This window comes from Orbicella franksi, chromosome 15 (genome assembly GCF_964199315.1).
Source record: "Orbicella franksi chromosome 15, jaOrbFran1.1, whole genome shotgun sequence".
NCBI lineage: Eukaryota > Metazoa > Cnidaria > Anthozoa > Scleractinia > Merulinidae > Orbicella > Orbicella franksi.
Window position 1 is genome coordinate 3,111,671 of NC_138159.1, and position 25,658 is coordinate 3,137,328.

Here is a 25,658-nt window from a genome sequence, read left to right on the forward strand (position 1 = left end):
CAGTTTATTCTCAAAGTTTTCAAACCAAAAACTCATGATAGGCAAGTGCAAGACTGACCACAAACTTAACAAGCGCGAGACGTGGAAACATTTCACTAACATTTTGACTCTAGGAGAACCTTCCTCTAGTGCAAGAAGTGCACCAAAAGGGTATTTAAAATGTAACAATTCACTCGGCTATACTTCACATAAGGTCACACTTTATTCTGAAGGATTTGACTTAATATTATACACCAATGTTATCATAAGTATGTGTACATCCAATAATTTTATAAAACATACTTTTAATACCTCTGTATTGGTTACAATGTATACGAAAGCTTTAGTTAAGAAACCCACGCAGTGGCAAACTTGAAATTAAATTTTCTACGGATTACATTATTCTTTTTTTTTTCATTTAATGTTCAAAAATTTGATGGTAATTTTGACATTGACATTTTCGATATTGAACGGAAAAATTATGTTTTAACACTATTGGTGAACGAATGATCTTAAGGAGAAAACGTCTTATAATTTGTGATCAAAAACCTCGTCGCTGAAACTTGTCGCGAGTAACTCGACATCTTCGGATTTCTCCGACGGTACATTGACCTCCGACAAAACAACTCGTGGTGATTCGGAGGAGTTCGGCCTCGTCGACCCTTGTATGGGTTGAAGTTCAATATGCTCCTTCGTCGACAAGAAAGGCAGCTTGAAATGCCCCAGGCTGGGGGCCTTCTTGTGCGAGTGATCTGAAGAAGAACTGGCTTTCCTTGAATGAACTTCGACTTCAATATCTTCCGTGTCCACAGCATCGTCCTTTGGAAATTCATATTTGAAGCGCCGAGTTACCTCCATTCCACTTGTGTTCAAAGCCAGTATTTTTCCACGAGTCACTAAAATAAACAACGTATATACACAGAGGTTATATTAATCTAGCTTGTTCGGTCCGTATCAGGGAAATGCCTATTCGCCTAGTTCCCTTTTAGCAAGTTTCTGGTTCAAGCTATTTCAAAAATAAATGAATTCGCTATTCTCGGTTAACGCGCGAGGCGACGTCAAAAGTAAAAGAACTTTCGGAAAGTAAGGATATTTTAACGACTTCCCTAGCAACCGAACCAATATTGTTAGTCAATTCTTTTGAACAATGTTTCATAGAAAGAAGTCACCACAGTAAAACTATCTTTCTAGCAATGGCAATCAATTGGAACGTTCCTTGCAACACTAATGCTATTTGCTATTATAAAATAACTGAGCTACTACGCGCGCTCTCATTGGTCGATAGGTGTGTTTAGATGAGAGAATGTAAACATGGTTGTGACGTTTTAGATTCGCGCGTATTTCTGAGAAGTATTTTAAAAAAGCATTAGAGCTCATTTTCCGTGTTTACACAGCCTCATCTGAACACTCGGAGGGTTGGGAGAATTCTCGAAAGTTATGCAATTTGCATAACTGTCTCGAATTCTCCCAACCCTCGTGTTTAGTATTAAAATTCCAGCTTTAGAGAACTCGCGCAGACTGAATTAATTGTCAATTTGACATTTGTAATTGATTAAGCGCTTATCAGTTTCTTTCAAAAATTTCGAGCTCTTTTAATTCAAGAAACCGTAAATGCTCTCCTTTTAGTCTTTGGAATTTTGTTTATTCATTTGTTTCTAAATGTTCTTTCAAAACTTCGGAGAAACGAGGAAACGTTGGAATTTTGTCGACCACACCAAGCCACTGCAAACCAATGGCTGATAGTATGCAATGGTTCACCCAATCAGATTACAGCATTTGTATTAGTATACTAGTAGAATTCTACTAATTGAACTTAGGCATGTAATACTATTACATACACTAACTGGTCAAATTTAGGCTGGGAGTTTCCTACAGCCAAACTTTCTCAATTTCTTGCAAAATCTCGCCATTAAAAACTCTACTAGTTTTCAACATGTCAAATTGGTCTCGGGGTCAACGCTGGAAAAAAACTACCATCACAACATCGCCTCTATAATTCCTTTTGGAATGATGCCTTGGAGGGAATCTGGAGTTTAAGCTCCATTCCCTGCGCTTTCTCAAATCCGGTCGACGTTCCTCCTCTTCGGGAAAGGAGCGCGGATTCTTTTGAATAACAGCGGCTGGTAATAACCCTGGAGTTCTGTTAAATATCTAAAGAAGACACCTCGTAATTTTTTGCTTGCTGTTTGTCTACGAGTTTTTTCTTTTGTTTTTTTTTTTTTGGTTGTTTGTTTGGTTTATTTTTTTACAACTTGATCAAAAAGTCACACCCCACAATTTTACTTAAACGAACAGGTTTTTTTTTTTTTACATTATTTTTATTTTACGTTATTTAAATACCACGTACTAAGCACAGACAATTGTAGAATTTACATTACTTTATTTGATACTCAACAATTTATTTACAAAGTTTCACAAACTACATGAACAGTGATTAAATGATTATATTTCACTCCTACAAGCAACATCTTTAAATTACATTTTTCAGAGCAACAAAACTGTCTTTTCACTGAGAAACGAGATACGTCTTGCGAGAAAGAAGATCGACTCACTCTCACAAGAAACACGATCAGAGTGGACTCTTACTGACTTTGAGCGGAATTATTTTTTCCAGTGCAATTTATATTAAAGAAATACATACAGAGTTTTTCATGTCTATTCACTATTTCCAACCATGCTGAACCTTTCTACCATTGAACATGTACCTACTACCTACATGAATTAACTGTAGTCATTATATTCACATTATTTTTTAACTTGAGTAGTTTTTTTTTTTTGTGAAGCACTTTTATCATGAGTTCCCAGCTCAGGAGAATGGGCAACCACTCCATGTGTCACAATGTTAAATAAATTATTACTATAATAATTATTACTATTGCAATTATTTGCTGTAGATAACGTCCAGGACAGTTTACCTACGTTCACAAATGCCTCCAATTTTGAAAGTCTCACTAAGCTTTGCCTGACAGGTCATAGAAGTATTATGTTGTCTTTGTTTTAAATTATTTACATTTTACATAAGTTACACTGAACAGATTTTCTTGCCTTTTTTGACTTAACATTCAATAGTAACTCCACACATCAAATAAATAATTGAATGATTAAATAATATATTTTTATTATCACACACTAGTTTTTATCAGGTTTAATCCAACTCTAAAGTTCTCTTTAGACCAAGTGTTATTAGAATATGTAGTTTTATTTTAAAATAATTTAGTTCAACACTTAACTTAATGCAATCTATTCAAACAGTGTTTTGTAGAAAGCATGGATGTACATGTTCATTCATTTCGTGAATATTGCATTATTTCAAATTTCAACAATAACAAAATAGTCATCTAATCCACAGCAAGAAACCAGAAGTTCCTCCTGTGAAACTAAGTCCAGCAATTACCCAACGTATATACACTCAGATGTGATATATCAAAAGCAAGAGTTAATGTTTCATCACATTCGCAAACAACGAGATGACAGTTGAAGCAATATATGAAACATGAAGACTGTGTTTTGTTTGACAACATTTCCAAACACTGAGGAGAGGGTTGAAAATATGACGCATAACGTCTTATTTTCAACTCTCTTCTTGGTGTTTGGAAATGTGGTCAAACACGGTCTTTCGTGTTTGATATTATCTTCTCGATTGAGACTAAAACTAAGGAGAAAACAAAGAATCAATATCGTAAAAATCTATGTTAGTAATACATATTAACACCAGATATCCAGACACCAGCACGGTCTTGATTTCCTTTGCTTAATCTTGATGAATTATTAATGAGTTTGAGAAAAAAAAGATGATCAACTTCAAGATGTTTGAAAATTATGAAACACTGTCTCGAGTTTTTTTATATATCGTCTCAAATGCAAAGGAGAAAACTAAGAAACAAAATTGCTTTTATTCAATTCTAATTTGAACCATTGTCACCACTATGATCTTGAAGCCTCTTTTTAAAACTTGATGAATTACAAATGAATTTGAGACATTTTTATTCCAAGTTTCATACAAAACTGGAATTTGCAAACAAAATATTTATGTACATGTATATATTCCACACAAGTGAATAGCGCTCAGATTCATGCATTCTGATTGGTTCACTCAGAGGTGATAAGCAAAGTACAGTATCATTCACTTCTGGGCAAAGATTTTGAGATTTCCACCCTTTTGTCGATTAATTGTCAAAAAATAGTTAAAAGTACATTCACCTCAGTGTCTGTGAAAGTGGTGGATATTCACCTTGCCTCTTTGTGGCTCAGTAAATTTCAACCAGTATCCACCTTCACTTTGGTGAATGATTGTTTAAATATTGCTTTTGAATACTAAATCATAACCATGTGTTAAGGTATTTAACATTAGAATGATCAAATGCATCAACAGTATCAGTGTAGATTTCACTAGCATTATCACCCTCATCAGCACCAATAGCTTCCAGACAAGACTCATAGGAATCCCCATCTGAGCAATATATACCTGGTGCTTCTGGTAGAGTGCCGCTGACTGAGGGCACAGTCTTACTGCTGATGGGTTGGGCAGCCTGTGTATCTGACAAGTACATCTCCAGCCCTAGGGGACCATCCCTGGGGAGGCCATCTGTTTGATCCATTGAATGTTTAATGGCATCAGTCAGCTAAAAATAGCAATGTAACATGATCACATTCAGAGATTCCAGTAGTGTTATGGCTGCATTCGCATCTATAATCATTCAGAGATTTCTTTTTGCAACAGGGTTTGAAAATGTTAGTAACAAGATTAGGTTCACAAGTAGGTACAGATCACAATTTCAGGAGAAGCAATATATCAAACATGAAAGAACATGACTGACCACATTTCCAAACACTAACGCGATAGACGAAAATACAACAAGTAGCAGAATATATTTGAGGTCCTCTGAGGTGAACATTTGGAAATGTGGTCAAACAAGGTCTTGAGTATTTGATATATCTTCTCAACTGAAACTTAAACTAAGGAAAAAACAGAAAAATAATTGTAAAAATTTAAGCTAATTAAGATCAGATATCCAAACACTGTCACAGTCACAATTTCCGCTGTTTAAAGTTGATGAATTACGAATATTAATGAGTTTGAGAAAGGGATATGAAATATAGACAGTGGGTGGGAGAGGGGGGGGGGGGGGTTGGAGGAGGGAAGAAAGGAAGTCATTGTCAAGACAGAAATTAGCAGGTGTTACAAGACGATTGTCTTCAAGTATAGATTACCATGATTGTAAGGTTGTAATGCAGTACATTTTTATTATAACTTGCTTTCATCAGCAGTTCACTTGTATGTAATTTTAAGTGAGCTTTCAGCTGCTGTAAAAAAATAAAATATACCAAAATATAAATGTGTCTGACCTCTGAAATGGGATCAATATAAAAACAATGAGTTCTAGACCCTCACCAGATGAGCAGGAGCCAACAGACTGTGTGATGCACGCCAGTGGAGATCCTCCAGAGCCTTGGTAGCAAGAGTCCTTTGACCATTGTACCTATAGCAATATTATATATAATAATTATATTTGTGACCAAATGACGTTGCAAATAATTATCTTTTGCCAAATTCTTCAAATATGCGATTGTTTTCTGGCACTTTTTGAGTATCCACTTGACACTAAATGACATGCCCATGGTTTTTGGACAGTTTACATAAAACGCCTGACTATGTCTTGAGGAAATACTGCTGACTAGAGGCAGTTTTGAAAGTGCAACATTGTTGAACAACTTGAATTTGTACAGTAGTTTGTGATTCCCAGATCATGCAAAACTGTCAGCATTTACCATTGAGGCTATGATTGTTGCTGGGAACTTATGAAAAGATGTTTTCCAATTTTCAGAGGGCTCAACCAGCATGGAATCCTGTTGAGGACCCAGATAAATTTCTTTGTTCCACACTCGTGACATGTACATGTAAGCTGGACATTTTATTTTTCACCATTTTTCACACTGAAAAAGACATGTTGCTGCAACATGCATCCTATACGCACACAGTGAAGGAGCTTGTTTAAGCTTCACAGCCCAGCAACAGATCCCCTAGTATGTGCCGACCTCAAAGTAACTTACATCAGGAAATATATTCCATATGTCATCTCCCGAATTAGCTCTGTGCTTAGTGTTATCCTGGGATGGTTCACCAATCTTGACAGCGCGTCACTTGAGAAATGAGATTCTATTTCTTCTTTACTCCGTTGGCAAAGTTTGTAAAAACCACATTTTGCCAGCCTGTTTGGAAATAGGTTTAAAGTGTTGTGCCAGAAAATATCAATCAACCCCTCCCATGGAGGTTTTTTGGTTTGACTCCACCAATCCCCGTGGAAATTCCAGTTTTCATTCATACTCTCCATAATTTTAAAATTTTGGCTTTTGAGACCTCCTTCCCCCTTGAAATTTTAACTAACCTCCTTAGGGGTGGGTCTTTTTTATTTGACATTTAACTTCGCCTAACTAAAATACTTGGGGTGGGTAGGATTATTTTTAAGAACCACAAAACCAACAAAAAATTTTTGAAAATTTCAAGTGTCATTTTGCGCAAAAGTTTGAATTTTAATTAACATTTGTTGATTGTATATTATTATCATTCTAATAGCATTATTTGACTTCATCTATAAACTTGAAAGTTTGCAACATCTTATACAGCATAATAAACACGAAAATACTGCCTAATAGCTTTCATTTAACAGTTTGATCCACTGAATTAAAAGTTAGACTTGAACTTGTTTAACAAGTTTCACACTAAACTTGAGGTTTCTCTCTGTTAGTGAAAGGTCTAAAATTTGGCTAGCTTGAATCATGCTATCTCAAACTCTCAAGGAAGATGAAAAAAAGTTTGGGATAACAAGAGTTCAACATAGCCAATAGTTAAATGACTGAAAAGTATAATTCAAGGGCAAATAATTTGAAACAATCTGAGATAGTGGGGAGATAACTGAATTCAAGATAACAAGGTTCTACTACAGGTACAATTATTTTTTAAAGTACATTTGGGTGTTCAAAGCAAACTGAGTTACTGACGATCAATATAAAAGTATGATGGGATACCTTAATGCCATGATGCAAAAGCTGTGATGAGAGGCCTCTGGCATGTAGACAATGTTTGAGTTATACTGGTGCAGAATGACACTAAGCACAGAAAGCCTATTAAAAACATGAAATTCACAAGTAATCAAAAAAGCCTGGTAAGTAATCAAAATTATCGTTCATTAGATTTTACCTTACCTCATCATTGTACCGTAAAATCTCATGTTAAAGCCCCCTCCCCCTCCCGGTTATAAGCCCCCCCCCCCCCCCGGATATAAGCCTTCTATTTGCTAACAAAGATATTATTCCGGATATAAGCCCCCCTGGATATGAGCCCATCTAATGTATAAGTGTGTTTCCTCTTGCAGCGATAAATTGGCTTGCTCTCAGCCAATCACAACAGTGAAGTAATTTTCTTTCAAAATTCTCTCAGGCAGCAGTGCAATGTGCTAACCTGTGTGTAGCAGTTATTCTATTGAGTTGTTTTCCGGGTCCTGGTAAAGTCACAATTGTCTCACTCTGCTCATGTCGACTCAGTGCTGTCTCAGTTAGTGTTGATGAAGTTGTGGAACTTTGGTAGGGCTAAAAAAGGAGAGCGGCATTGGTTACTATTATAATGTAAGAAATAAATAAATTCAGTTTAACTCTCAAAAATTCATGTACACTGTAGGCCCTTGAAAACTATGCCTCTATTTTCATGGATGCCAAAAGCTGGCCAATAAAATTAATATTCCAAAATACTGTAAGACCAACCCAACCCCTCAAATAAATAAATGACCGTAGAATTTGAAATCAAACAAAACATTGCAGCTGTAACTGTCAACCAGAAATTAACTTGTACATTCTCACTTTGGTTAACAGTCATGTTTTGCTATGCCTTAAACTTTGTTTTAAAAAATGAATTACATCTGCTTGCAAATAAAGTAACTGTATAATGTAACTTTCTGTCAAAGATTGTCAGTAGATGTCAGGTAATTAACTTAAGGTCACGTGTGTGGCGGCATAAGAGGATGAATCACAAGATGATACCTATTTTAATCTATAGCAACCATCTGCATCACTTATGGCTTGCTGGTGAACAAACTCTGTTTTTGGTTTTTCACTAATCAAAGGTTTGCAACAATACTTACAAAACTAGCAATGCTTTACTAAATAAATAACACCCTATGTCAACTGAGGTCAAGCGATGCCGAGTGATGTCAACTGAGGTGAAGTGAGGTCACATTGTCCAGGCTTTGATACAGTCAAACTTACACTACTGTGCACTAAAGTCAACAGCAAACTTTAACAAACTGTACCTCATGGTAAATTGACGGTCTTGAAAGTGACGGCAACCTAAATGACTTGATCTTCTGCTCTCCTTTTTCATTTACTACTTCCTGTAATTGTCAAATAACAAAATTTTGATGAAAGGTTAACTGTCTACAGTGTGTTAAAAACTGTTTTACAGGACGGTGCTGTGTCTTGACTGTCAAGCTGCATTGGAGTAATTGTGTTATTATTTTAGGTGACAGTGAACTAAGAAAATGATGAAATTTAACTCCTAAAACCGACCCTAGGACAGGCAAAAACTTATAGTAACTACGGAAACATGATTTTGAAATGGATGTAAACATCAATGGCATTTAATTGCCAGTTTTACATCAGTACAACTTTTAATTTAAAGTTCCATGCAAATAAATATAAATTTACCACAGATCATTTTTAGCGCAAGCCTGTGGTTGAATTAAAATATTTCAAATTATAATTATGTTATATATAGCACACAAACTTACAGCATTGTAGATAGCCAATAGTAGAGCCTCCAGCTTGCCATAAACCTATTGTAAATATATGTAAAAAAAAAATTCATATCAAATTTACAAATGCAATACTTCCAAGTATGTTTTTATACTCAATAAAAAAATCACTGGCAGCACGTCATTATAATCATCAATCAACATTTTTTGTAATAATATTTTCAAACCTTAGTTCATGAGACATGTTCCAAACATGAAACTATGTCAGTAAAACTGTCCCATGTTAGTTCTGGACTGACAATTGTTCCGTGTTACCATTAAAAAATAAAATTCCCTGACTTTCACAACACACACACAGTTAAAATTTTCCCTTTTTCCCACTTTATTTGCTTATGACAAACTAAGTTAAAAAGGCTTTTTTTTACCAGTTCATCCCTTCTTGTTGTGGCTGACAAGTAAGTCCATATTAACACTGGAACAAATTGAAGAACAAAAAGCTGTCCTCCGCTTCCACTTTGACGATACAACTCAAATAGACTGTTATAAACTGGATTACTCAACTGCAAATGAAAATATTGAGTTCTTATTAACCCCATGGGAGGTCTATATTTTGGAAATCTTGACCAAGGTCATGAGTATGCAGCCAATGCTGAGGTCAAGATTCTCCCATACAGTTTGCACAATATGTCTTGTAAGAGCACAACAAAGCTATGAGACAAGTTAAACAGTCAAAATTAATATTGTCTCTTGTAGTAGCACCTTATTGAAGTTATGACACTTCCAGGCCAGCTACAAAAAAATATACAGTAGGACCCCACCTTACGGCCTCCCTGCAGTTAATACGGCCACCTTGTTAGTATTGCCACTTTATTCTGGCCCAAACAAATGCTTAGTCAATCATTTTCTTATAATTTACAGAAGCCTTTTAACATGGTCACCTGGTCAACCTGGTCATGATTTTGGTGGTCTGTTGGTGACTGGATTGACGGAGTTCCACTATACTACAAATTCATCACCTTGGAATTCTCTTTACCTACCTCGTGTGCATACAGACTTGGTAAGTTCTGAATTATTCCATTCACAAGGTTCTTATCATTCTTCAAATGCTGAATGTTTGATACTGATTCAGATTTGCAAAAAGACTAAAAGGCAAGAAACAAGACCACTTGGTAGGAAGGTAAAATCTGCACATGAGCCAAGTGGCCCATTAGCCAGGAGCTTATCCCAGTTTCTGTAGCATTAAGTGACTAGAAGTATTTCTACTCCCTCCTGGATGGGATGCTAACTAGTCCATCACAGGGTTGCCCCCAGCATTATGTTCACCAGTACATATTTATACACCTGGGTGGTGAGAGACACTGTGAGAATTAAGTGTCTTGCCCAAGAACACAACACAGTCCCTGGCCAGGGGTGAGCGAGCTAACCATGAGGCATCGCACCTTCCACAGACCAGTTGGTTTAGATGGTAAAATTCTATATCACAATTTGCAACATAAATTACCAATTGACTTGATAGAATTGCCTAGTTTTGCAAAATGTTTTGAGTATCCCAATTTCTAGAAATCTATTTAAATTCCAGGCAAAAATTTGTTGTTCTCATGAAACAGTGTATAATATAGTAGTTGCTCCCCACAGATTTGGTTTGACGTTTATATGTAAGAACCTGCAACACACAATGAAACACTTTGCAGCATTTATGTTTCAGTCAATTAGAAACTAACATCCCTCCAGACACATCTAGTCCATCTACATGTAGTAGTCAAATGTCTGGGATTTGCCCAGGAGAGGGGGGTAGGGTGTTGATATGTTTCTGTTGGCTTCCACAGCTCTTTTATATTCATAGTCCTTCTTGGAATGGAGATTAAATAGAATATCCCTTATTAGTATAAAACTACTAACGTTCTATCACAAAATATGCCGTTCTCTTAATGGCTATGCTACTAATTATCTATTGTTGTAGATAGTGAGTAATCTAACAGTGTGTGGTTGTTAACAAAATGGCATTCGCTTCTTTGCATTTTCAAATTGTCTGGTAAGAGGATTCAGATCAAGTTTTGAATGCCTACTGGATTTAGTCTTAATATTAAAGCAATTAGATTATTTGCTCTCAATTTCTATGCATGATAGTTGACTCAGGCTGTGCCCTCGTCAGCGAACATGTAAAAGAAACCTCAAGCTCATAATCTGATTGTTGAATAGCTCTAAACAAATTGTTGTAAGAAAATACATGTGTACAGCTACTCATTGTTACTTATCAATATTATATCAGTTTTAGTGTTCTAAAATTAAATTATTCTATTCTACAATTTCTATTGATTATTACTCACCTCTAAAACTTTTTTTATCGATTCCAGGTCCATAGCAAGGACTGGATCAAGGCCGATGGATACTACTATAATTGCTTAAAAACTTGACCAAAGCTGGCTTTGTCTCACAAAATTTAATCACCCTATGTTTTAGCTGAGAACAATAAAACTAAAGCGCACTGAACGTATTACTGAAGAAAGCGGTCTTCTCTTAATTACATGATGTTAAAATATGCAAAAAGCTATCTCGGTAACAAGAGGGTAATCAACTACAAAAGAAATCTAAACACAGACGTCTGAACGCCATTTTGGAGAAATGAAAGTGAAAGACTGGGCAAGAATTCTTTCCCATTGTCTCACGGCTAATGTGTCTTCGAGTTCCATCATGGCGGTCGCGACGTTTGCAAAGAGAACTAACTCCGTTCTTTTACCTCTCCTAGTTTCCACTGTAAGGTTGGAATTCATCCGAAACCAATTTAATATGGCTGAACATTGCAAAGCTGGAAAAAGCAGGCGGAGAACAGTAAAGGTTTGTTGAGAAACCCTTGTTTAATGTTATGGCATAGGGGTCTCCACATGTTTATTTTGGAAATATTGACTAACAGTTGAAGTGTAAGCATGTTTTATAGCTTATTAATTTTTTGATTACTACTGATGTTTACAAAGGTTGATGAAACATAAGCAACTTTGAAGTTTTGACTAAATTTGTTACTAAAATATATTTTAAATTTCGCCTGCAGTCTTGTACAGAACAAGTTATATATAGCTTAATTTAACTTAAGTTTTAACAGGTCTTGAGCTTTATATGTGTTCATGTAATGGTACGCTGATATGTTCTTATGAAAGTTAAGCTTAAGTCTGATTATCCACTACAAGCTTTCCCTTAAGGAGGTGTTCGTGATGGTACTGTAGGGTATTCATTGCTGTGGACAATTATGAGGGGAAGGGTGACAAATATGTTTTTGGCTATTAACGCATTTTTCTACTGAGCAAAGAAATTGGGAGCAGGCCTATCTTCCTAGAGATTGAGATGCAAACAGCATGACTTGAAAGTACATGTAGTGTTGAGTAGCTTTTGTTTTACTGGGTAAGCCTAGTTCACGTTCGTGACATAATGACATAAACATAGCAACAGAAGAAGGACGTTATGTTTGACATCTGATATAATGACATACACTGTAATAGCAACACACACTGTAACTGCATGAACATAACTACATAAGGAAAAAAAAAACTCTTAATGTGTGGAGGGGGACAGGGGGGCAGGAGCATGGGAGAATAGTGGGCAGGAGGAGGTAGAGGAAAGGGCGGGAAGTGCGAGTTTTAAGAAGGTGGGAATCATTTATTTTGCATTAAAATACTCTCACAAACAAGAACCCAAAATTTAATTTGACTCACTTTTAGCCTATTTTAAGACTTCTGAGCCGACGGAAAAACGAAAATTCACCCTTGGCTAAAAAAACTGAGGCTTACTTCCAGTAAAATTGGAAATCCTTTTACAAAGTTTGAGTCATAGGTGATGAAATGTTGTCACTTACGCTAAAAGCAAAGGAAAAAAAGAAAAGGAAACGTCTAAGGATTGTGCGGCTAAATGACTAGGATGGGTTTTGAGCCTCCTTACTTACAGGGAACGGGAGCAAGACGAACAAGGGTGGGAGTTGGGAGACAAAGTTACAGGAAACGGGACAGCAGGGTACCCCTCTTCTGTCAATGTTCACATTACTGACATCAGTGATTGTGTTATTACGTCGTTAGGTTGTTATAACTCTTATTTGAATGTCAAATTCCAAGAGTCTTGCTTTTCTGTATGAATTATTGAAAAAATATTACTTCATATCTTCACATTATAAAATAGTTTCTTTTACTTTTTTTCACAGCCAAGCCCTCAAAAGCTGAGATTAGCAGATCAAATTAGAGATGTTTTTGAGTCCAATAACATGGTAGTTGTCTGTCAATTTAGTGACATGAATACTGTAGAATGGGAAGACTTGCGATATACCCTTGGTAAGGATGAAATCAAGGTGAAGATGTTCCCTAACAAAATCACATGTAAAGCCTTGGAAAATACCAAATACCGTGAAATAACCCCACTATTCCTGGCATCAACGGTTGTCACTTACAGCAAAGAGGCAAAAGTCAAACCCCTTCTGTCAGGAATCAGGAAACAGCCTAAAATGGACGTATTAGGGGGAAAAATTGACAATCGACTCCTTTCAAGGAAGGCCCTGGTGAATTATTCTAAGCTGCCATCCTTGACAGAGCAGCATGTGCAGTTACTGCAGATGCTTTCTGAGCACTCAAAGAGACTTATAACACTTCTTGAACAGAACCAGATGAACCTGTCTGGGAATCTTTCACAATATGTTGAGCAGGGAGAAAACAAGAGCTGATGCTGTGGCATATAACTTGCATAAATAGGTTTAAATATACATGTACAATGGTGAATCTGTAAATGTAACTTCCATGAACATTGTGCTGACATTGATCTAGTTCTATTTAGTCGTTAACTCATGGTTTTCAGTTTAGTGATGCGGTCATTGTGTGACATTGGGCTCTGTAAAGTTGAAAAAAGGTGCTGAAAAGTTTGACTGGGTTGAACCAAAAATTGGTTATCTGATTTTTTCTTAACTTTTTTTCCTACATACAGTTAACTTTCGCCTTGCAGACACCCTGCTATCACAGATGCTCACTATTACTGACAAAATCCAAATGACTCCTGCTATTACGGACTCTTGGTATTACGGAATTACAGACACTTTCGTGGTACCAAAATGACAATTTTATTGTTTTGACTCTCAGTAAAGCAGACACCACATACTTCTCATATAACATAATTATGTAAAATTACAGTCTGCTGTTCATCATTTGTCAAACTACACTTCACAAGACTTCTGGAATGTTTATTTTCACATCAATTCTTTGTTTGTCTGCACAATAGTCCTTGCTTCGCAGACATTGTCTATGTTATTTATTGCATGTTAAGGGCACATTTTATCTCACACCCAGCAATTACGGACCCTCACTATTACAGACACTAAATGACATCCCCGAATGTCACCGCTCCGTTTTTTAACAAGTTATTCCCACTTTCTAATTCCAGTCTCACCAACATGTAATTTTCTCCCTTCCATTTTAATCATAACTATTGAGCCAGGAGCAGACAAAGAAGTTTTCAAGGAGGGTAGGGTGGAGGTGGCTGGAATTGTTGGGTTACAGAATCAATGGGGCATGTCCCCACAATGCGGTTTGGAGAACTGGAACCTAATTGCAAACTGTTCCGCCAAAAATACTAGCAATGTCCCAAAGTAGAAATTACAATGAGGTACCTGCCCAGAGTGATTGCCTTTGTTTTATCCATGATATTATCAATAGTTTTTCAATTTTTTTTTTTTTTTTATCTTTTTGCTCCTCCAAAGAGGGGGTTAGTTAGCCACCCCAATCCACCCCCCCCCCTCTTATTCCACCCCTGATTGAGAAATGTTTACTGTACCCCATAGCAGCATTGACTGGCTATAATCTTCTTTCTTTTTTTCCCCACCACCACCACCACCACCCCAGGTAGGTCTGAATTTCCCAGTTTCTGCACCCTTCCCTCTCAGTGTCTGGATATAATTGTAATGGATTATTATTAATTTATTTAATTTATTCAATGATGTTTGCTTCTCTTTTCCCACTGTCTCAGAGGCCTTCTTTGCATTATTTCCTCTCCCATCTTTCCTGATCTTTTTGACCCTCTTTCTACCAGGTTTTTAACAGCTAGTAACATTCATGCACCTCCAAAGAATGTACTAAAGTAGTAATGATCATTTTTCTCACAAAAATCCCTTAATAATTATTAATTATTAAGTTAGTAATTTAGATATGCTTTCTCTACACTTGTAAGCTGTTTTTCTTTAAATCTGACATAGGTTAACTAAAATAGAGGTCACTATAATTTTACAAACAAAACCTGCTACGGGCTCATCATTACATCCTCAGAAAATTTGCCAACTTATTGCAAACTTATTAAACTCAAAACATTATTGATTGATATAGCGGTTAATGTGAAATCAATGATGATTCGGCAGAAACCAGCCATCTTGTTCCCTTTCTTGGGAGTCTGCTTTGTGCTTATGTGGCTTGCACATAATTATCGGATTAACTTTGGTATGACATGCCCAGGGTATCTTGACAGGTCTACTGCACACAAAAAAAGTTAGCGATGACTTTATTATATGGCTAGTTCCCTGGTTGGCTGCTCCACCAGGAAGCCTGAAAAGTGCCTGAGCCACAAAGACCCTGCTCGCAGGCTAAAGAAGGCGCTATCTTTTCTGCTCAGGATAAACCCAACATAAATTGCAAAAAGATAGTGTTCTTTCTCCATATGATAAATCCTTTATTGACCAAGCTTGTTTGGTTAAGATGGCTGGATATAATATTTGGCCTTGTTCTTTTTTTGCATGTTTATGGACCCCAACTCTGTCTCAGTTTATAAACACAAAAAAAGAACTCGGCCTATATCCAGCCATGTTGGCCTCACACTTGGTCAATAACACATATAATATGCCCTCCAGAGAATGGATAACTGAACAACATCTCCCCATTCCTCCCCACCCCCCTAAAAAAAGATACCCTCTGTTTTTATGTTGTAACATGGTGTGAAAATCATGCAAAAACTGCATACATGATTACTTTAACTTGATATTTAAACAACTGAAAATGATAAATAGGGGAAATAGCTAAATGAAACATCTGGCGTCACTCACAATTTGAGACTTTCGAATTATTGGGAGTTTTACTTCATAGAAAATCTTTGTTATATCCACTGAAACTGTATACAAATTATGTGGATTTGCATAATCTGTGGCATGTGTCCTCTTGGATGTTGGACTAGCACAAATTATACACAGATAAACTTACAAGATCAGCAATTATTGCTGACTTTGCTTGTTTGTCAAATGAGAAATTCAAACAAGCATAAAATTGACTTGGAATTCTCATCTCAATATTGAAAGATGGAAATCTGCATGAAAAGGGAACCAATGAGTACTAAAACCTCAACATCAAATGTTACAAAACTGCTTAATCAACAGCTCATGTTTCTTCACAAAATTTAGATGGTAAAGGTGGGTATTTACTTTTAGGAATGCTGAGTGATGTCATTCTACATAACCAGTGGTGATCAAGTTGATTCATTTAAATGCCCAAGTAGTTGATATTTAACAAATCAAATATGGTTTAGCATGGTCTGTACTCTTATCGACAATGATACGCGTCATCACAGTGGTCAAAATGTTGTGGACACAACAAATTTTGACTACTGTGTTGACGCATATTGTTGTCGATAAGAGTACAGACCACGCTAAACCACATTTTGATTTGTTTTTAACCACAATATCAACATGAAGGAAAATGTTTTTTTTCAGAGCGCGAGCTGAAAAAGACATTGCGTGACACCTCGACGCGAGCAGCGTTGTGTAGACTCTTACTGAAAACAGCAAATAAACCAATCAGATTACAAGATTAGTAGCAATTGTGGTAAAAAGCATATTGGGGCACCTCTTCATAGGTGTACACAACACATTGCCAATTTGCAACTGCAAATGCTGCAACTTTGAATCGCTCTGAGTTTCATTCTCTGTCACTCACTTTATTACATTCGAATAATGGCCAAGATGTCTGTGACCAAACTTTCATTTAAGCCTATAAATTTTCAAAATTTAACACTTCTTCAAAAGAATTCTTACATGTACAATACAAATATATCACAACTTAAGTTTACAAAGTTTATGCCACCCACATGCATGTAATGTACCCCTTGCATGGTTAGAACTTATCATCGTTGATTATCGATTAATAAAGTAGGTCAACAGCAACAAAAGTCATCGAATGAAATCAGTCCTAATCCAATTTGAATTATGAGTTCCAAGAGTGGTTTGATGTGCAAACAAAGTTCTTCCCAGGTTCCTTTGTACAAAAATATCTCTCACTGGATGCATAAAGTAACTTCTTCACCACGCAAAATCGGTAAAAGTATTTCTTTGAGCTGTAAAGAATTCATTGGTGTCAATGATGTTCGCCGTGATCGTCTGGTTTTTCAAACAACTTTTCAATTCCAATGGCGATGACAAATGCTCCCACTCCCCACCAAAATCCAGGAAGAAAATTACGCATGTTCGCCCGCTTGTTGATAGCTGGATGGTATCTCCACGCCTCAAATCGCGCCCAGGGATCTTTTCGAACTCTCGCCTCCTTTCTTTGGGAATCCATTTCTCCAGAGATCGTCGTGAAAAGGAAAGCTTCTACCACAATTTAAGTTTACTTGCCTCTTCGTCAAGTTCCACTACAAACTGCTTAGGAACCAAGCCTGGCCGGGCCTTCTTGTTTGTCGCAAAGAGTTCTGGGATACCTGCGAAACATTTTGTCAACAGAAGCGGCGAGTATGAGTTGATAAGTTAATATTTGACCAGGTGAGTGTTCTATATCTGTGGAATTATCGACTGCCAATGATATTTGGTGAGTGAGTTTCACGATTTCGCTCTGAGTTCATTTGTCAGTGTTTGGCAAAGTTCTCTGGCTTCAGTGCTCGAGTGCTTATAAACCAGAGTACAAAAACAAAATAAATCGCCGGGCTTTCTTCATGAAACCTTTATTGACACAAGCGCTTTATTATAAGAACAGGTGTCTTAGTTTTATTTTGTTCAATCGGAGACGCTACCAGCAAAGGCAGCATTTTTGCCAACAACCCTTATCAGACTCGGTGACTCGGTTTATTTTCATAATTTTCTACAGCACTGATGAAACGAGGTGGACCTTGCTCTGACCTGTAAAGTACCACTGTAAACGTAAGTTGTTAGTATAAGCTTAAAGTTTATTCAGTAGTACTATTCAGCATTTTTATGAGCTTTTAAAGAAAGAGTCGAGATGAGATTCTCAAACCAGTTTCAGTTTGCTTGAAAAAGAAACAATACGCATCGTAATTTTGTTAGATTCCGTCTTCTGGCCTCCGAAAAATTTGCATGTCAAAAACTTAAATTACTAAAATGCAAATGGCTAAAACCAGATGCGTAATATGCGCTTAGCACTGTTGTTTGATTCAGAAATGACTTGCAATGTAAAAACCAGTGTGTTTTGTGAATTCTGATCTCGATTCTACATAAGTGTGTGACTGTCTTTAATTTTCCACAATATTTCAAGTTGTCAGTTTTAATAGCCTCGAGGCACGGGAAAAATTATCTTGCACGCAACTTAGAATATCGTCTATTAATCAAACGACTTCTAAAATGGTTGAATAGTTGAAGGCGCTATTCTCCAAGGTAAGCGGGGCGTGGGAGACTGACCAACTCACTGTTTCCACTGACATTTCCTAACAATAGGTCCAGACAACTGGTGATAAATCTGACATGTTTTGTTTTGCAAATGTTAAATTTGACGACAACTCGGCCGAAAATCCCATTATTACACGCTGAATCCAAAAATTTACAAGAAAAATATATATAGCACATAGTTAATTCAAGTGTGATCTAAAGTACTTTGCACGGATACAACGTTGAGTAAAGGTCGGCACACACTAGTCCCTGCAACAAGTCGCGGGGACAAGTCCCATCGAGTGGACTAGCTAATTTTGCTTCAAAGTCTAGTCGCAGGGACCAAAGTTTGGTCCTTGCGACTAGTCCCACGGATTCAAACTGGTTTGAATTTTTGGGACAAGTCCCTGCGACTTGTTCCTCAAAACGCTTCGTGTGAACTGTACGTGGGACAAGTCCGTGCGACCAGTCCCTTCGTGTAAACTCTTCAGGGGACTAGTTGCAGGGAGTAGTCTCCTCGTGTGTGTCGACCTTTAAGGTCGACCCTAGTTACGAGATTGTCTCGTTTTACTGCGCCTCCTTTGGAATAGATGTTGTTGTGAAACGTGATGTAACCTTTTAACGACAAAATTTGACGGTGTAATGTCTGATTCAGTCTGTCTACAGACTCTCCATTTTGTTCTATTTTGTCTTGAGTTTGTCGAGATAGAAAGAGATTTGAAAAAAGCCCGAACACAAGGGGGTGACCCAAGGGAAAGACAATTTTTTTCGCCTGCTTCGCGGCTGCTCAGCGTGCTCGAGGAAAAATAACTCGTAGAAAAAATAAACGTCTGTGGATAGACTATGTCTGATTTAACTCGGCGACTATTCGGTTCCAACCTCAATCCAGGGACCGTTTCCTGCTATGTGATTGGCTGAAAAATGCGCTTGCACCAGTTAGGGTAATAATGGCTGTTTACAAAGCTTGAGCCAACATTATGAGCAGTATAAAACTTCATGAACAATTCATTCACTTTCTACTTAGAGCACGACAAAATTCAACCCCAGTGGAGACATGGGAGGGCAAGAATCGACGATGAAGATAAGGTAATAGTTTTTGCTTTTGATGTCTCGCCACAGAGTGTTCTCACATTACGTCACGGCGGCCATGTAGGGGTCCCAAGCCAATCCTGTGGGAGTTGAACTCTTCTTTTCTAAAAACTTTATTTTGTTCCAGTGAATTTGCATAGTTGCTGGTCACGTGAGGGAAAACCCTCTATACCTGTTTTGCCTATTTTGAAACAGTTAAAATTGCCTTGAAACCTGAAAATGCCAAGTTTATAACAGGTAGAAAAATGCCGAGAGAGTAGCAATTGCACAGCTTTTAGGAGCTCAGTCACGGTATTTTAGTCAAGCACAAAATTGACTTTAAATTGAACGAAACCTGAAAATAGTGTTTGCTGTGGTGGCAAAACACCAAAGAGATAATAATAAACCATAAAAGAAGAAGGATGGTTAAGGATGGAGAAGATTAACACGGATTGGGACAAACGACAAACTTGAAATATTTACGCTAAATTTTTCAAGAGATGCGCAAACCGTTACTTAGCTCCTTTAAGTACCAGGAATGGTTAAAATTGACGAGGATTATGATGGATTGCGAATCATTATTTGATCATCTTGTTCGCTGCGTTTTAGAGATGACCAAGTGACGAAGTCTTTTGACGACATCAGCAGGGCTTCAGGATCCCTCAGCACCAGTTCCCCGCAGTTCACATCCACCGACCACCTGTATTCTGCGGCCTCGGCGCCAGAACTGAGGGTCAACCCCATAAGACCGAAGGAATTGCTAAGAAACCTGCGTAAGTACCATCGGGAAAAAGTCCGTTTGCCAGCTAGCGACACCCAGTGGGCCAAGCAACTCGTTTACAGCCAAACTCAGAAACTGCTCGAGTTCTGCAAGAGAGAGACTGGGGTTGTGCGTAACATGGAATACACTGGCTGCATGTACGAAAGACTGGAAACAAGAAAGAGCAATGAGTTTGAAGTGATGGTTGTCTTGAAGACGGGTGACGAAGATGTTACAGTTGAAGAAGTCGTTCCAAAATTGTACTCGAAGCTAAAGCTGGTAACAGGAGAAGCCGATACGAAGCTTGTGAGGTTTACAGACACGTATGATTATCTACGCCCGGATAAGATGCAAAACTGGCTTGACAAGCTAGCCCAAGCGTGGATCGAAAGCACCAAGAGATTCTCCGACGGAGCGAGAGTGCGGGCGCATAAGAATGGGTCAGCGGTCGAGATGATCATCCGGGACACTAACAGGGGAGGCTCTGTAACCGCGCAGCTGATTCCTTGCGTCAAAGGGGAAGACGACTCTGGAGTTATGTATTACTTTGTTCCATGCGCCTTTCAAGAATGCACAAAATTCGAGCTGGGGAGTAACGCGGGGCGTTCGGTTTTATGGCGGAGAACCTTCTCGCTGAGGGAAAGAGAGATTCTGTCCACCCTAGATCGTTCCGGTAATGCCTGCCACACGGAATGTCTGAAAATTCTCAAGTTTTTTTTCAGCTCGGACAGAAAGCTGCGCGTCTTTCCCTTCTACTTGCTGAAAACCGCCTTTCTACATTATCGAAATTTTAGCGAAGAGTGGCGTTCTGATCAGCTTGGTGAGCGGTTCCTGGGAGCGTTGAGATACGTTCAGGAGTGTGTTAAGAGAAAAGATCTGCCACACTGTTTTGTACCGAGTGTTAATCTTTTGAAAGGATTGAGCAGCTCGTCCCTTAACGTCATCGAGACAAGGCTACAGCAAGTACTTACCGATGAAAAACAGCTCTTTTATGCAATTTCTGTATAATTTCCAGCTGGAACATGTTAGGTAGCCCCCACACATGCATCAGTTAACTGGCCTAGTATGAACAGTTTTGTTTCAGCAAATCGGTCCCCCCCCCCCCCCCTGTCAACTCTCCTGTTTTGCGCTGGCGTCCAGTTCTCTCGATATTCTATCCGCGTGTTCAACGATCGAATAAAAATACGAGAAAGTAGAGGGCTGGGAACAGTCTACAGCAAGACGGAGTTTATGGATTAGAGACTCCCCGTGGACGTGCTGTTGGGAATCCTTGAGCGATAGAAGGCCAGAATGCTAACATCTTGAATTTGCTAACAGACTTTGGTGCGATGATCAGCGAGTTCACCGCTAAGTTCAAAAATGTCTCTGAAGAGTCTCTCGGCCGGGAGCAAATGCCGCGTCAAACTTGCCAGGAAGTGTTTTTTCACAAGTATTTGATAATTCTTTTATTTTATAAACCAAGAGATTATAATCATCATTTTCTCTTGAGAAACCAAATTCTGGCCTCATAATGATAATGGTAGTGCACTTCACGGTAGCCTCGTAAATGCACGAGGTATTGCCTGTTATCATGCAGGGTCACCAGAAGCATAGTTTACTTCTGTTCACTGAGCTGATGCAGAATCTAAGTTTACTGCTTTCTGACGGTGGGATTTTTTTTTTTAATCAACATGTAGAGGAAAGCATAAAAAGTTATGAAAGATTTTTTGTGCGTGTTGCGCTTTGCCCAAATGTGAAACATTTCTTTGTTTGTTGACTATTTTAAAGAGACTGGAATGTCGACCGAAATTTAATGTTTTCCATTCGCAACTATTACCTGTAATATAATACCTGTAATAATCCTAACAATTTGAATGGAACAGATCTTTCTAATTTTGAACAGTTTATTTGTTACCGAAGGATGTAATCTTGTATTAATGTCTCATAAAATTGTCAATTATAGATTAATTTTGAGCAAAATGTGTCTTGTGTGTCTCGTGTCAGGGTGGTCCCTTCAAATAATAATTATCGTGCAAATTTCCGGTAACTTTTCCACAATAATGGTAAGTTTCGTAATATAACGCATATAATCAAGAGAGCATGAAGGGTGAGAGACTTAATGGCCCATATATGGGCCATCCCTCTCAAGTTATTTTTAGAAATGGTAACCATGGTAACTAAAGACCTACGAACATATTCTGGAACAAAACCCGACTTTATTGCATCCTTACCGCTGCTTTCAGAAGGAGATGGCCTGAAACCTTGGTGACCCTATAATGACCTAAACTACGCGATATTATAAGTGCTTGTGCGTCTATTAAAGGAGCTCAGTCACGATATTTTGAGTTATTTTGGCCACGTACAAAATTACATTTAAATTGAAGGAAACCTAAAAATATTAGTTTACTAAGATAGAAAAACACCAAAGAGATAGTAATAAACCATAAAGGAACAAGGATGGGTAAGGATGAAAAAGATTAACACGGATTACAAACGACAAACTTGAAAAATTTAGACTGAACTTTTTAAGATGCGCAATAGAACCGTGACGTAGCTCGTTTAAGACCAAGGTCATCTCTCTTTTTTTCAGTTTGAGGTATAAACCTGGAGCAAAGACTTTCCAGTGAAAAATAACCCAAATAAACCTGCAAGAATTCCGATGAATATTATTGATATATCAAAGGTGTAGTGATAGAATTTTAACACTTCCTTTTTCAGAATAAGATGAAAAATTGGCGGGAAAATTAACGCCACGCATGATCCTGTGAAACTGCCGATAAATGCCATAAAAAGCGCGAAGTGTGGAATGGAAATTGCAGGAAGGAGTGTCAGAAAATTGATGAGTAGTCGAATACCAATAAACCAAACTAGATCAGGTATTTGGAATGGAAATGAGTCAATTGTAACAGATTCTTCGATCGTTTGGATAATGGTGATGACCCGGAAAGGGTATGAGAAAAAGACGTTTAAGATTAGAAATCCGTTGACAAGGATGCGAATTACACCCATGGGAAGACTATTGACGATAACTTCTTGGATATTTGAACTAAATGGCAAGAAAGCGCAAACGGAAAAGGCGACCTTTAAGATTGCAACTGAGGTGTAGGACAATGCTAACATGGTGTTGAACTGTGATCTGTTTTCCATGCTTGCCTCTACGCCAGGCAAAACGGTATGGGAAAGATAGCTGAAAATTATGATTCCTAGAGCGACCGGCATTTCTGTTATGTTCCAAACTAAGAGGTCTTTAATATCCCACGAGGAGTGATGTGATATTCCGACAGCCAAAACAGCGATGACAGCCACTAATAAAGCCACCACACTCAATAAGCTTAACCAAGCAACCTGGGAAAGATTCTTGAGGAATATTGTCGGGAGTCCAATCACGGCTGCAATGAGCATCCAAACCTTGTCGGACAGCGGTAGCCCAGGAAAAATGCTGCTTGAAAGCGAGGCACATAAGACGAGGTACAAAGACGCAAGAAGAAAGAGGTCGACCAACTGGACAGCGGCAACAATAGCACCACCAAAACGAGGCCAGCAGGCTTCGCCGAGTTCCCTGTAGTTAGACCTGATACGCACTCTTTCGCCTGCATGGTTCTTGTCGTAAAGACAGTCTATCAATATAGCTCCTGTATAGAAGGCCATGAAAGGAACCACAAGTAATGCCGCAATGGCAGCCAAGCCAATGTGAGCTATTACATACGGAAGACCCAGGAGGCCGGTACCTTCCATATCACTCATAAAGTTTACCACCGTTTTCCACAAGGAAGATTTTCCTGCAGTCTCTTCGCTGTGTTCAGCTGAATCTTCTTCTGCGATCGATACTTTTTCATCTCCTGTTTGTGGTGACGGTTCTGGATCGTTTTTAAGTAAATGGTAACTGACGGAATTCTCTGATTTTGACATATTTTTGCATCAAGGCCCAGCAATTCTCCAGTGATGTAGTGTGAGGGTTCAAAAGTTGTGTTTGTGTTCGCCTTTGTAGCTGTGCCTGAAAAATGACAACCAATCAAGGATTAATTCATCGTTTAACAAATTATTATTTTGTTTAACTTCCGAAAATCACACCGCGAACTTTAATAAATCAATAGCAAGTTGTCAAGGTTTCCACTTTGTCGAGTGGTCTTTCCTCCTGCGTAAAAATAACGTGTTTAATTTTCTTAAGGGATATAGGCTTAGTCCACCTACAGAGAGCTTTCACAGCTGCTGAATTACTGTTCCTATACAAGAGGAAGTTTTTGCATAAGAAAACCTGAGAACTGATTACCTTAGGAATAGAATTTCATCACCGCACAGTACTAAAGAAAAACAACGATCGATCGCTGAGAGGACTAAAGATTTTCGTCAGTTAAATTTGAGAAAAAAAACAGCAATTCAATTCTTTTCACCGTCCTTGCATGCCGTCTTGCGAAAGAACACGTATTTATGGCCTAGCTTCAAACAAGTCTTGTTTTTTCAAGGAAGTCATGTAAGCAATCGTTGTCGGAAATATTGCTTCTTTTAACTAGATTATTTTTCATTTGTCCCGATGGGAAATTTGTATTGAAAGATTCTAAGACTCTTGGTGAGAAAATCCTGTTGTTGTTCAGATATTTTCCTTCATTTGTTAAAGATTGTTAAAGATGGTTTTTTTTCTATAGACAAATAACCGGGTCGTCAGTTGTTTCAAGATGGCGGGGAATTTTCACAAATGCGTTTATTACCCGGCCTCCTACCTACGCCTGTCCCAGATTTGAATGGTTGTGTTATTGAAAACTGAGAGGTTCATTTCGACTTTGGAATTGGAGGACGGAAGCCAATTCAGAAATCGCTGTGGGTTTCCAAATTAAAACTAAAAAAGGTAACGTATATTACAGGAAATACTGCATGCATTAAATTGTAGTCTATACGTTAATTTTTGTTCCTGGGGTAGAAAGTGACGAGGAAATATTAATAGAACTTTAAACGCAATAAAAAGTTTTTCAATTTCAATCAACGAAGTGACAAAGCAATGACTATTTTTACGATAACTGCAGAAATTCTCTCGCGCTCATTGGCTAATATTCATTGTCAATAAGCGGTCAGACACATGAATTTATAATTTATGCGATGCGTCAATGAGCAAGTGCAGACAATTTGACAATTTGTTATCTTAAAAAACAAAGTAATGTGCGGATCCAAAGTAATGACGAAATTCATGATCAATAACAGGACAGAGGCATGAAAAAGTGACGTCAATTTGTTAAATTTATCTTCAGAACATAGGCCCCTTATAATGCTGGTGCCAAAAAGACTAGAAGCGCTTAGAGGATATGAAATACTTCAGTGCTAGAAAAAAAAACAAAAAAACAAAAAAAACGAGCAAAGCTAGTAAAACTATAAAACCTAACAAAATTTCGAATTCGAAATAAAAACACAACAGCATGCTATTAAGTAGCCTTACTTGGTCGCATTTATGTTCCGAGTAGACCATATTCGTATTCCCGGTATTGGACTGGAACTAGCTTGCGACTGAGGCTAACGCGGATAGTCTTTTCAAATACAAATGACGAGC

The 25,658-nt window shown here is 37.9% G+C and overlaps 4 protein-coding genes across 6 annotated transcripts; 2 read left to right on the forward strand and 2 right to left on the reverse strand.

Annotated features, from left to right (window-relative positions):
• Nucleotides 1-264: 264 nt before the first annotated feature.
• Nucleotides 265-11,331, reverse strand: LOC145470551 (hyccin-like). Of its 2 annotated transcripts, XM_081454360.1 has the most exons (12): nucleotides 11,051-11,331; nucleotides 9,761-9,865; nucleotides 9,149-9,283; nucleotides 8,760-8,804; nucleotides 8,283-8,363; nucleotides 7,439-7,566; nucleotides 7,006-7,101; nucleotides 6,031-6,189; nucleotides 5,372-5,459; nucleotides 5,191-5,283; nucleotides 4,445-4,601; nucleotides 265-875 (listed from the first exon to the last, which is right to left on the reverse strand). In XM_081454360.1, the coding sequence occupies exons 1-12, from the start codon at nucleotides 11,081-11,083 to the stop codon at nucleotides 508-510; spliced, it is 1,488 nt and encodes a 495-aa protein (XP_081310486.1). In that variant the 5' UTR covers nucleotides 11,084-11,331; the 3' UTR covers nucleotides 265-507. The 2 variants fall into 2 exon arrangements, with proteins under 2 accessions (XP_081310486.1, XP_081310487.1); XM_081454361.1 differs by lacking the exon at nucleotides 5,191-5,283 and having other exon boundaries at nucleotides 11,051-11,328.
• A 2-nt stretch (nucleotides 11,332-11,333) lies between these two features.
• LOC145470579 (large ribosomal subunit protein uL10-like) lies at nucleotides 11,334-15,776 on the forward strand. Its single transcript, XM_081454391.1, has 2 exons — nucleotides 11,334-11,558; nucleotides 12,907-15,776. Exons 1-2 carry the CDS (start codon nucleotides 11,346-11,348, stop codon nucleotides 13,417-13,419), a joined length of 726 nt encoding a protein of 241 aa, XP_081310517.1. The 5' UTR covers nucleotides 11,334-11,345; the 3' UTR covers nucleotides 13,420-15,776.
• A 1,364-nt stretch (nucleotides 15,777-17,140) lies between these two features.
• On the forward strand, nucleotides 17,141-22,102 carry LOC145470557 (cyclic GMP-AMP synthase-like). Of its 2 annotated transcripts, none has more exons than XM_081454367.1 (4): nucleotides 17,141-17,478; nucleotides 17,801-17,853; nucleotides 19,340-19,401; nucleotides 19,993-22,102. In XM_081454367.1, exons 3-4 carry the CDS (start codon nucleotides 19,370-19,372, stop codon nucleotides 21,149-21,151), a joined length of 1,191 nt encoding a protein of 396 aa, XP_081310493.1. In that variant the 5' UTR covers nucleotides 17,141-17,478; nucleotides 17,801-17,853; nucleotides 19,340-19,369; the 3' UTR covers nucleotides 21,152-22,102. The 2 variants fall into 2 exon arrangements, with proteins under 2 accessions (XP_081310493.1, XP_081310494.1); XM_081454368.1 differs by lacking the exon at nucleotides 17,141-17,478 and adding an exon at nucleotides 17,501-17,524.
• A 71-nt stretch (nucleotides 22,103-22,173) lies between these two features.
• Nucleotides 22,174-24,278, reverse strand: LOC145470554 (vesicular inhibitory amino acid transporter-like). The gene has a single exon (XM_081454365.1). It carries the CDS (start codon nucleotides 24,029-24,031, stop codon nucleotides 22,709-22,711), a length of 1,323 nt encoding a protein of 440 aa, XP_081310491.1. The 5' UTR covers nucleotides 24,032-24,278; the 3' UTR covers nucleotides 22,174-22,708.
• Between the last annotated feature and the right edge of the window lie 1,380 nt (nucleotides 24,279-25,658).

What these genes read in the sequence shown, in the direction of transcription:
- LOC145470551 (XM_081454360.1), bottom strand. Translation starts at nt 11,083, where the DNA reads ATGGACCTGGAATCGATAAAAAAAGTTTTAGAG. An exon ending in TTTTGCATCATGGCATTAAG is followed by an intron (nt 6,190 to 7,005) that starts GTATCCCATCAT and finishes ATTTCCAAACAG; the next exon opens with GCTGGCAAAATGTGGTTTTT. An exon ending in ATTACAACCTTACAATCATG is followed by an intron (nt 4,602 to 5,190) that starts GTAATCTATACT and finishes TGCTATTTTTAG; the next exon opens with CTGACTGATGCCATTAAACA.
- LOC145470579 (XM_081454391.1), top strand. Translation starts at nt 11,346, where the DNA reads ATGAAAGTGAAAGACTGGGCAAGAATTCTTTCCCATTGTCTCACGGCT. An exon ending in GCAGGCGGAGAACAGTAAAG is followed by an intron (nt 11,559 to 12,906) that starts GTTTGTTGAGAA and finishes TTTTTTTCACAG; the next exon opens with CCAAGCCCTCAAAAGCTGAG.
- LOC145470557 (XM_081454367.1), top strand. Translation starts at nt 19,370, where the DNA reads ATGGGAGGGCAAGAATCGACGATGAAGATAAG. An exon ending in GAATCGACGATGAAGATAAG is followed by an intron (nt 19,402 to 19,992) that starts GTAATAGTTTTT and finishes GCTGCGTTTTAG; the next exon opens with AGATGACCAAGTGACGAAGT.
- LOC145470554 (XM_081454365.1), bottom strand. Translation starts at nt 24,031, where the DNA reads ATGTCAAAATCAGAGAATTCCGTCAGTTACCATTTACTTAAAAACGAT.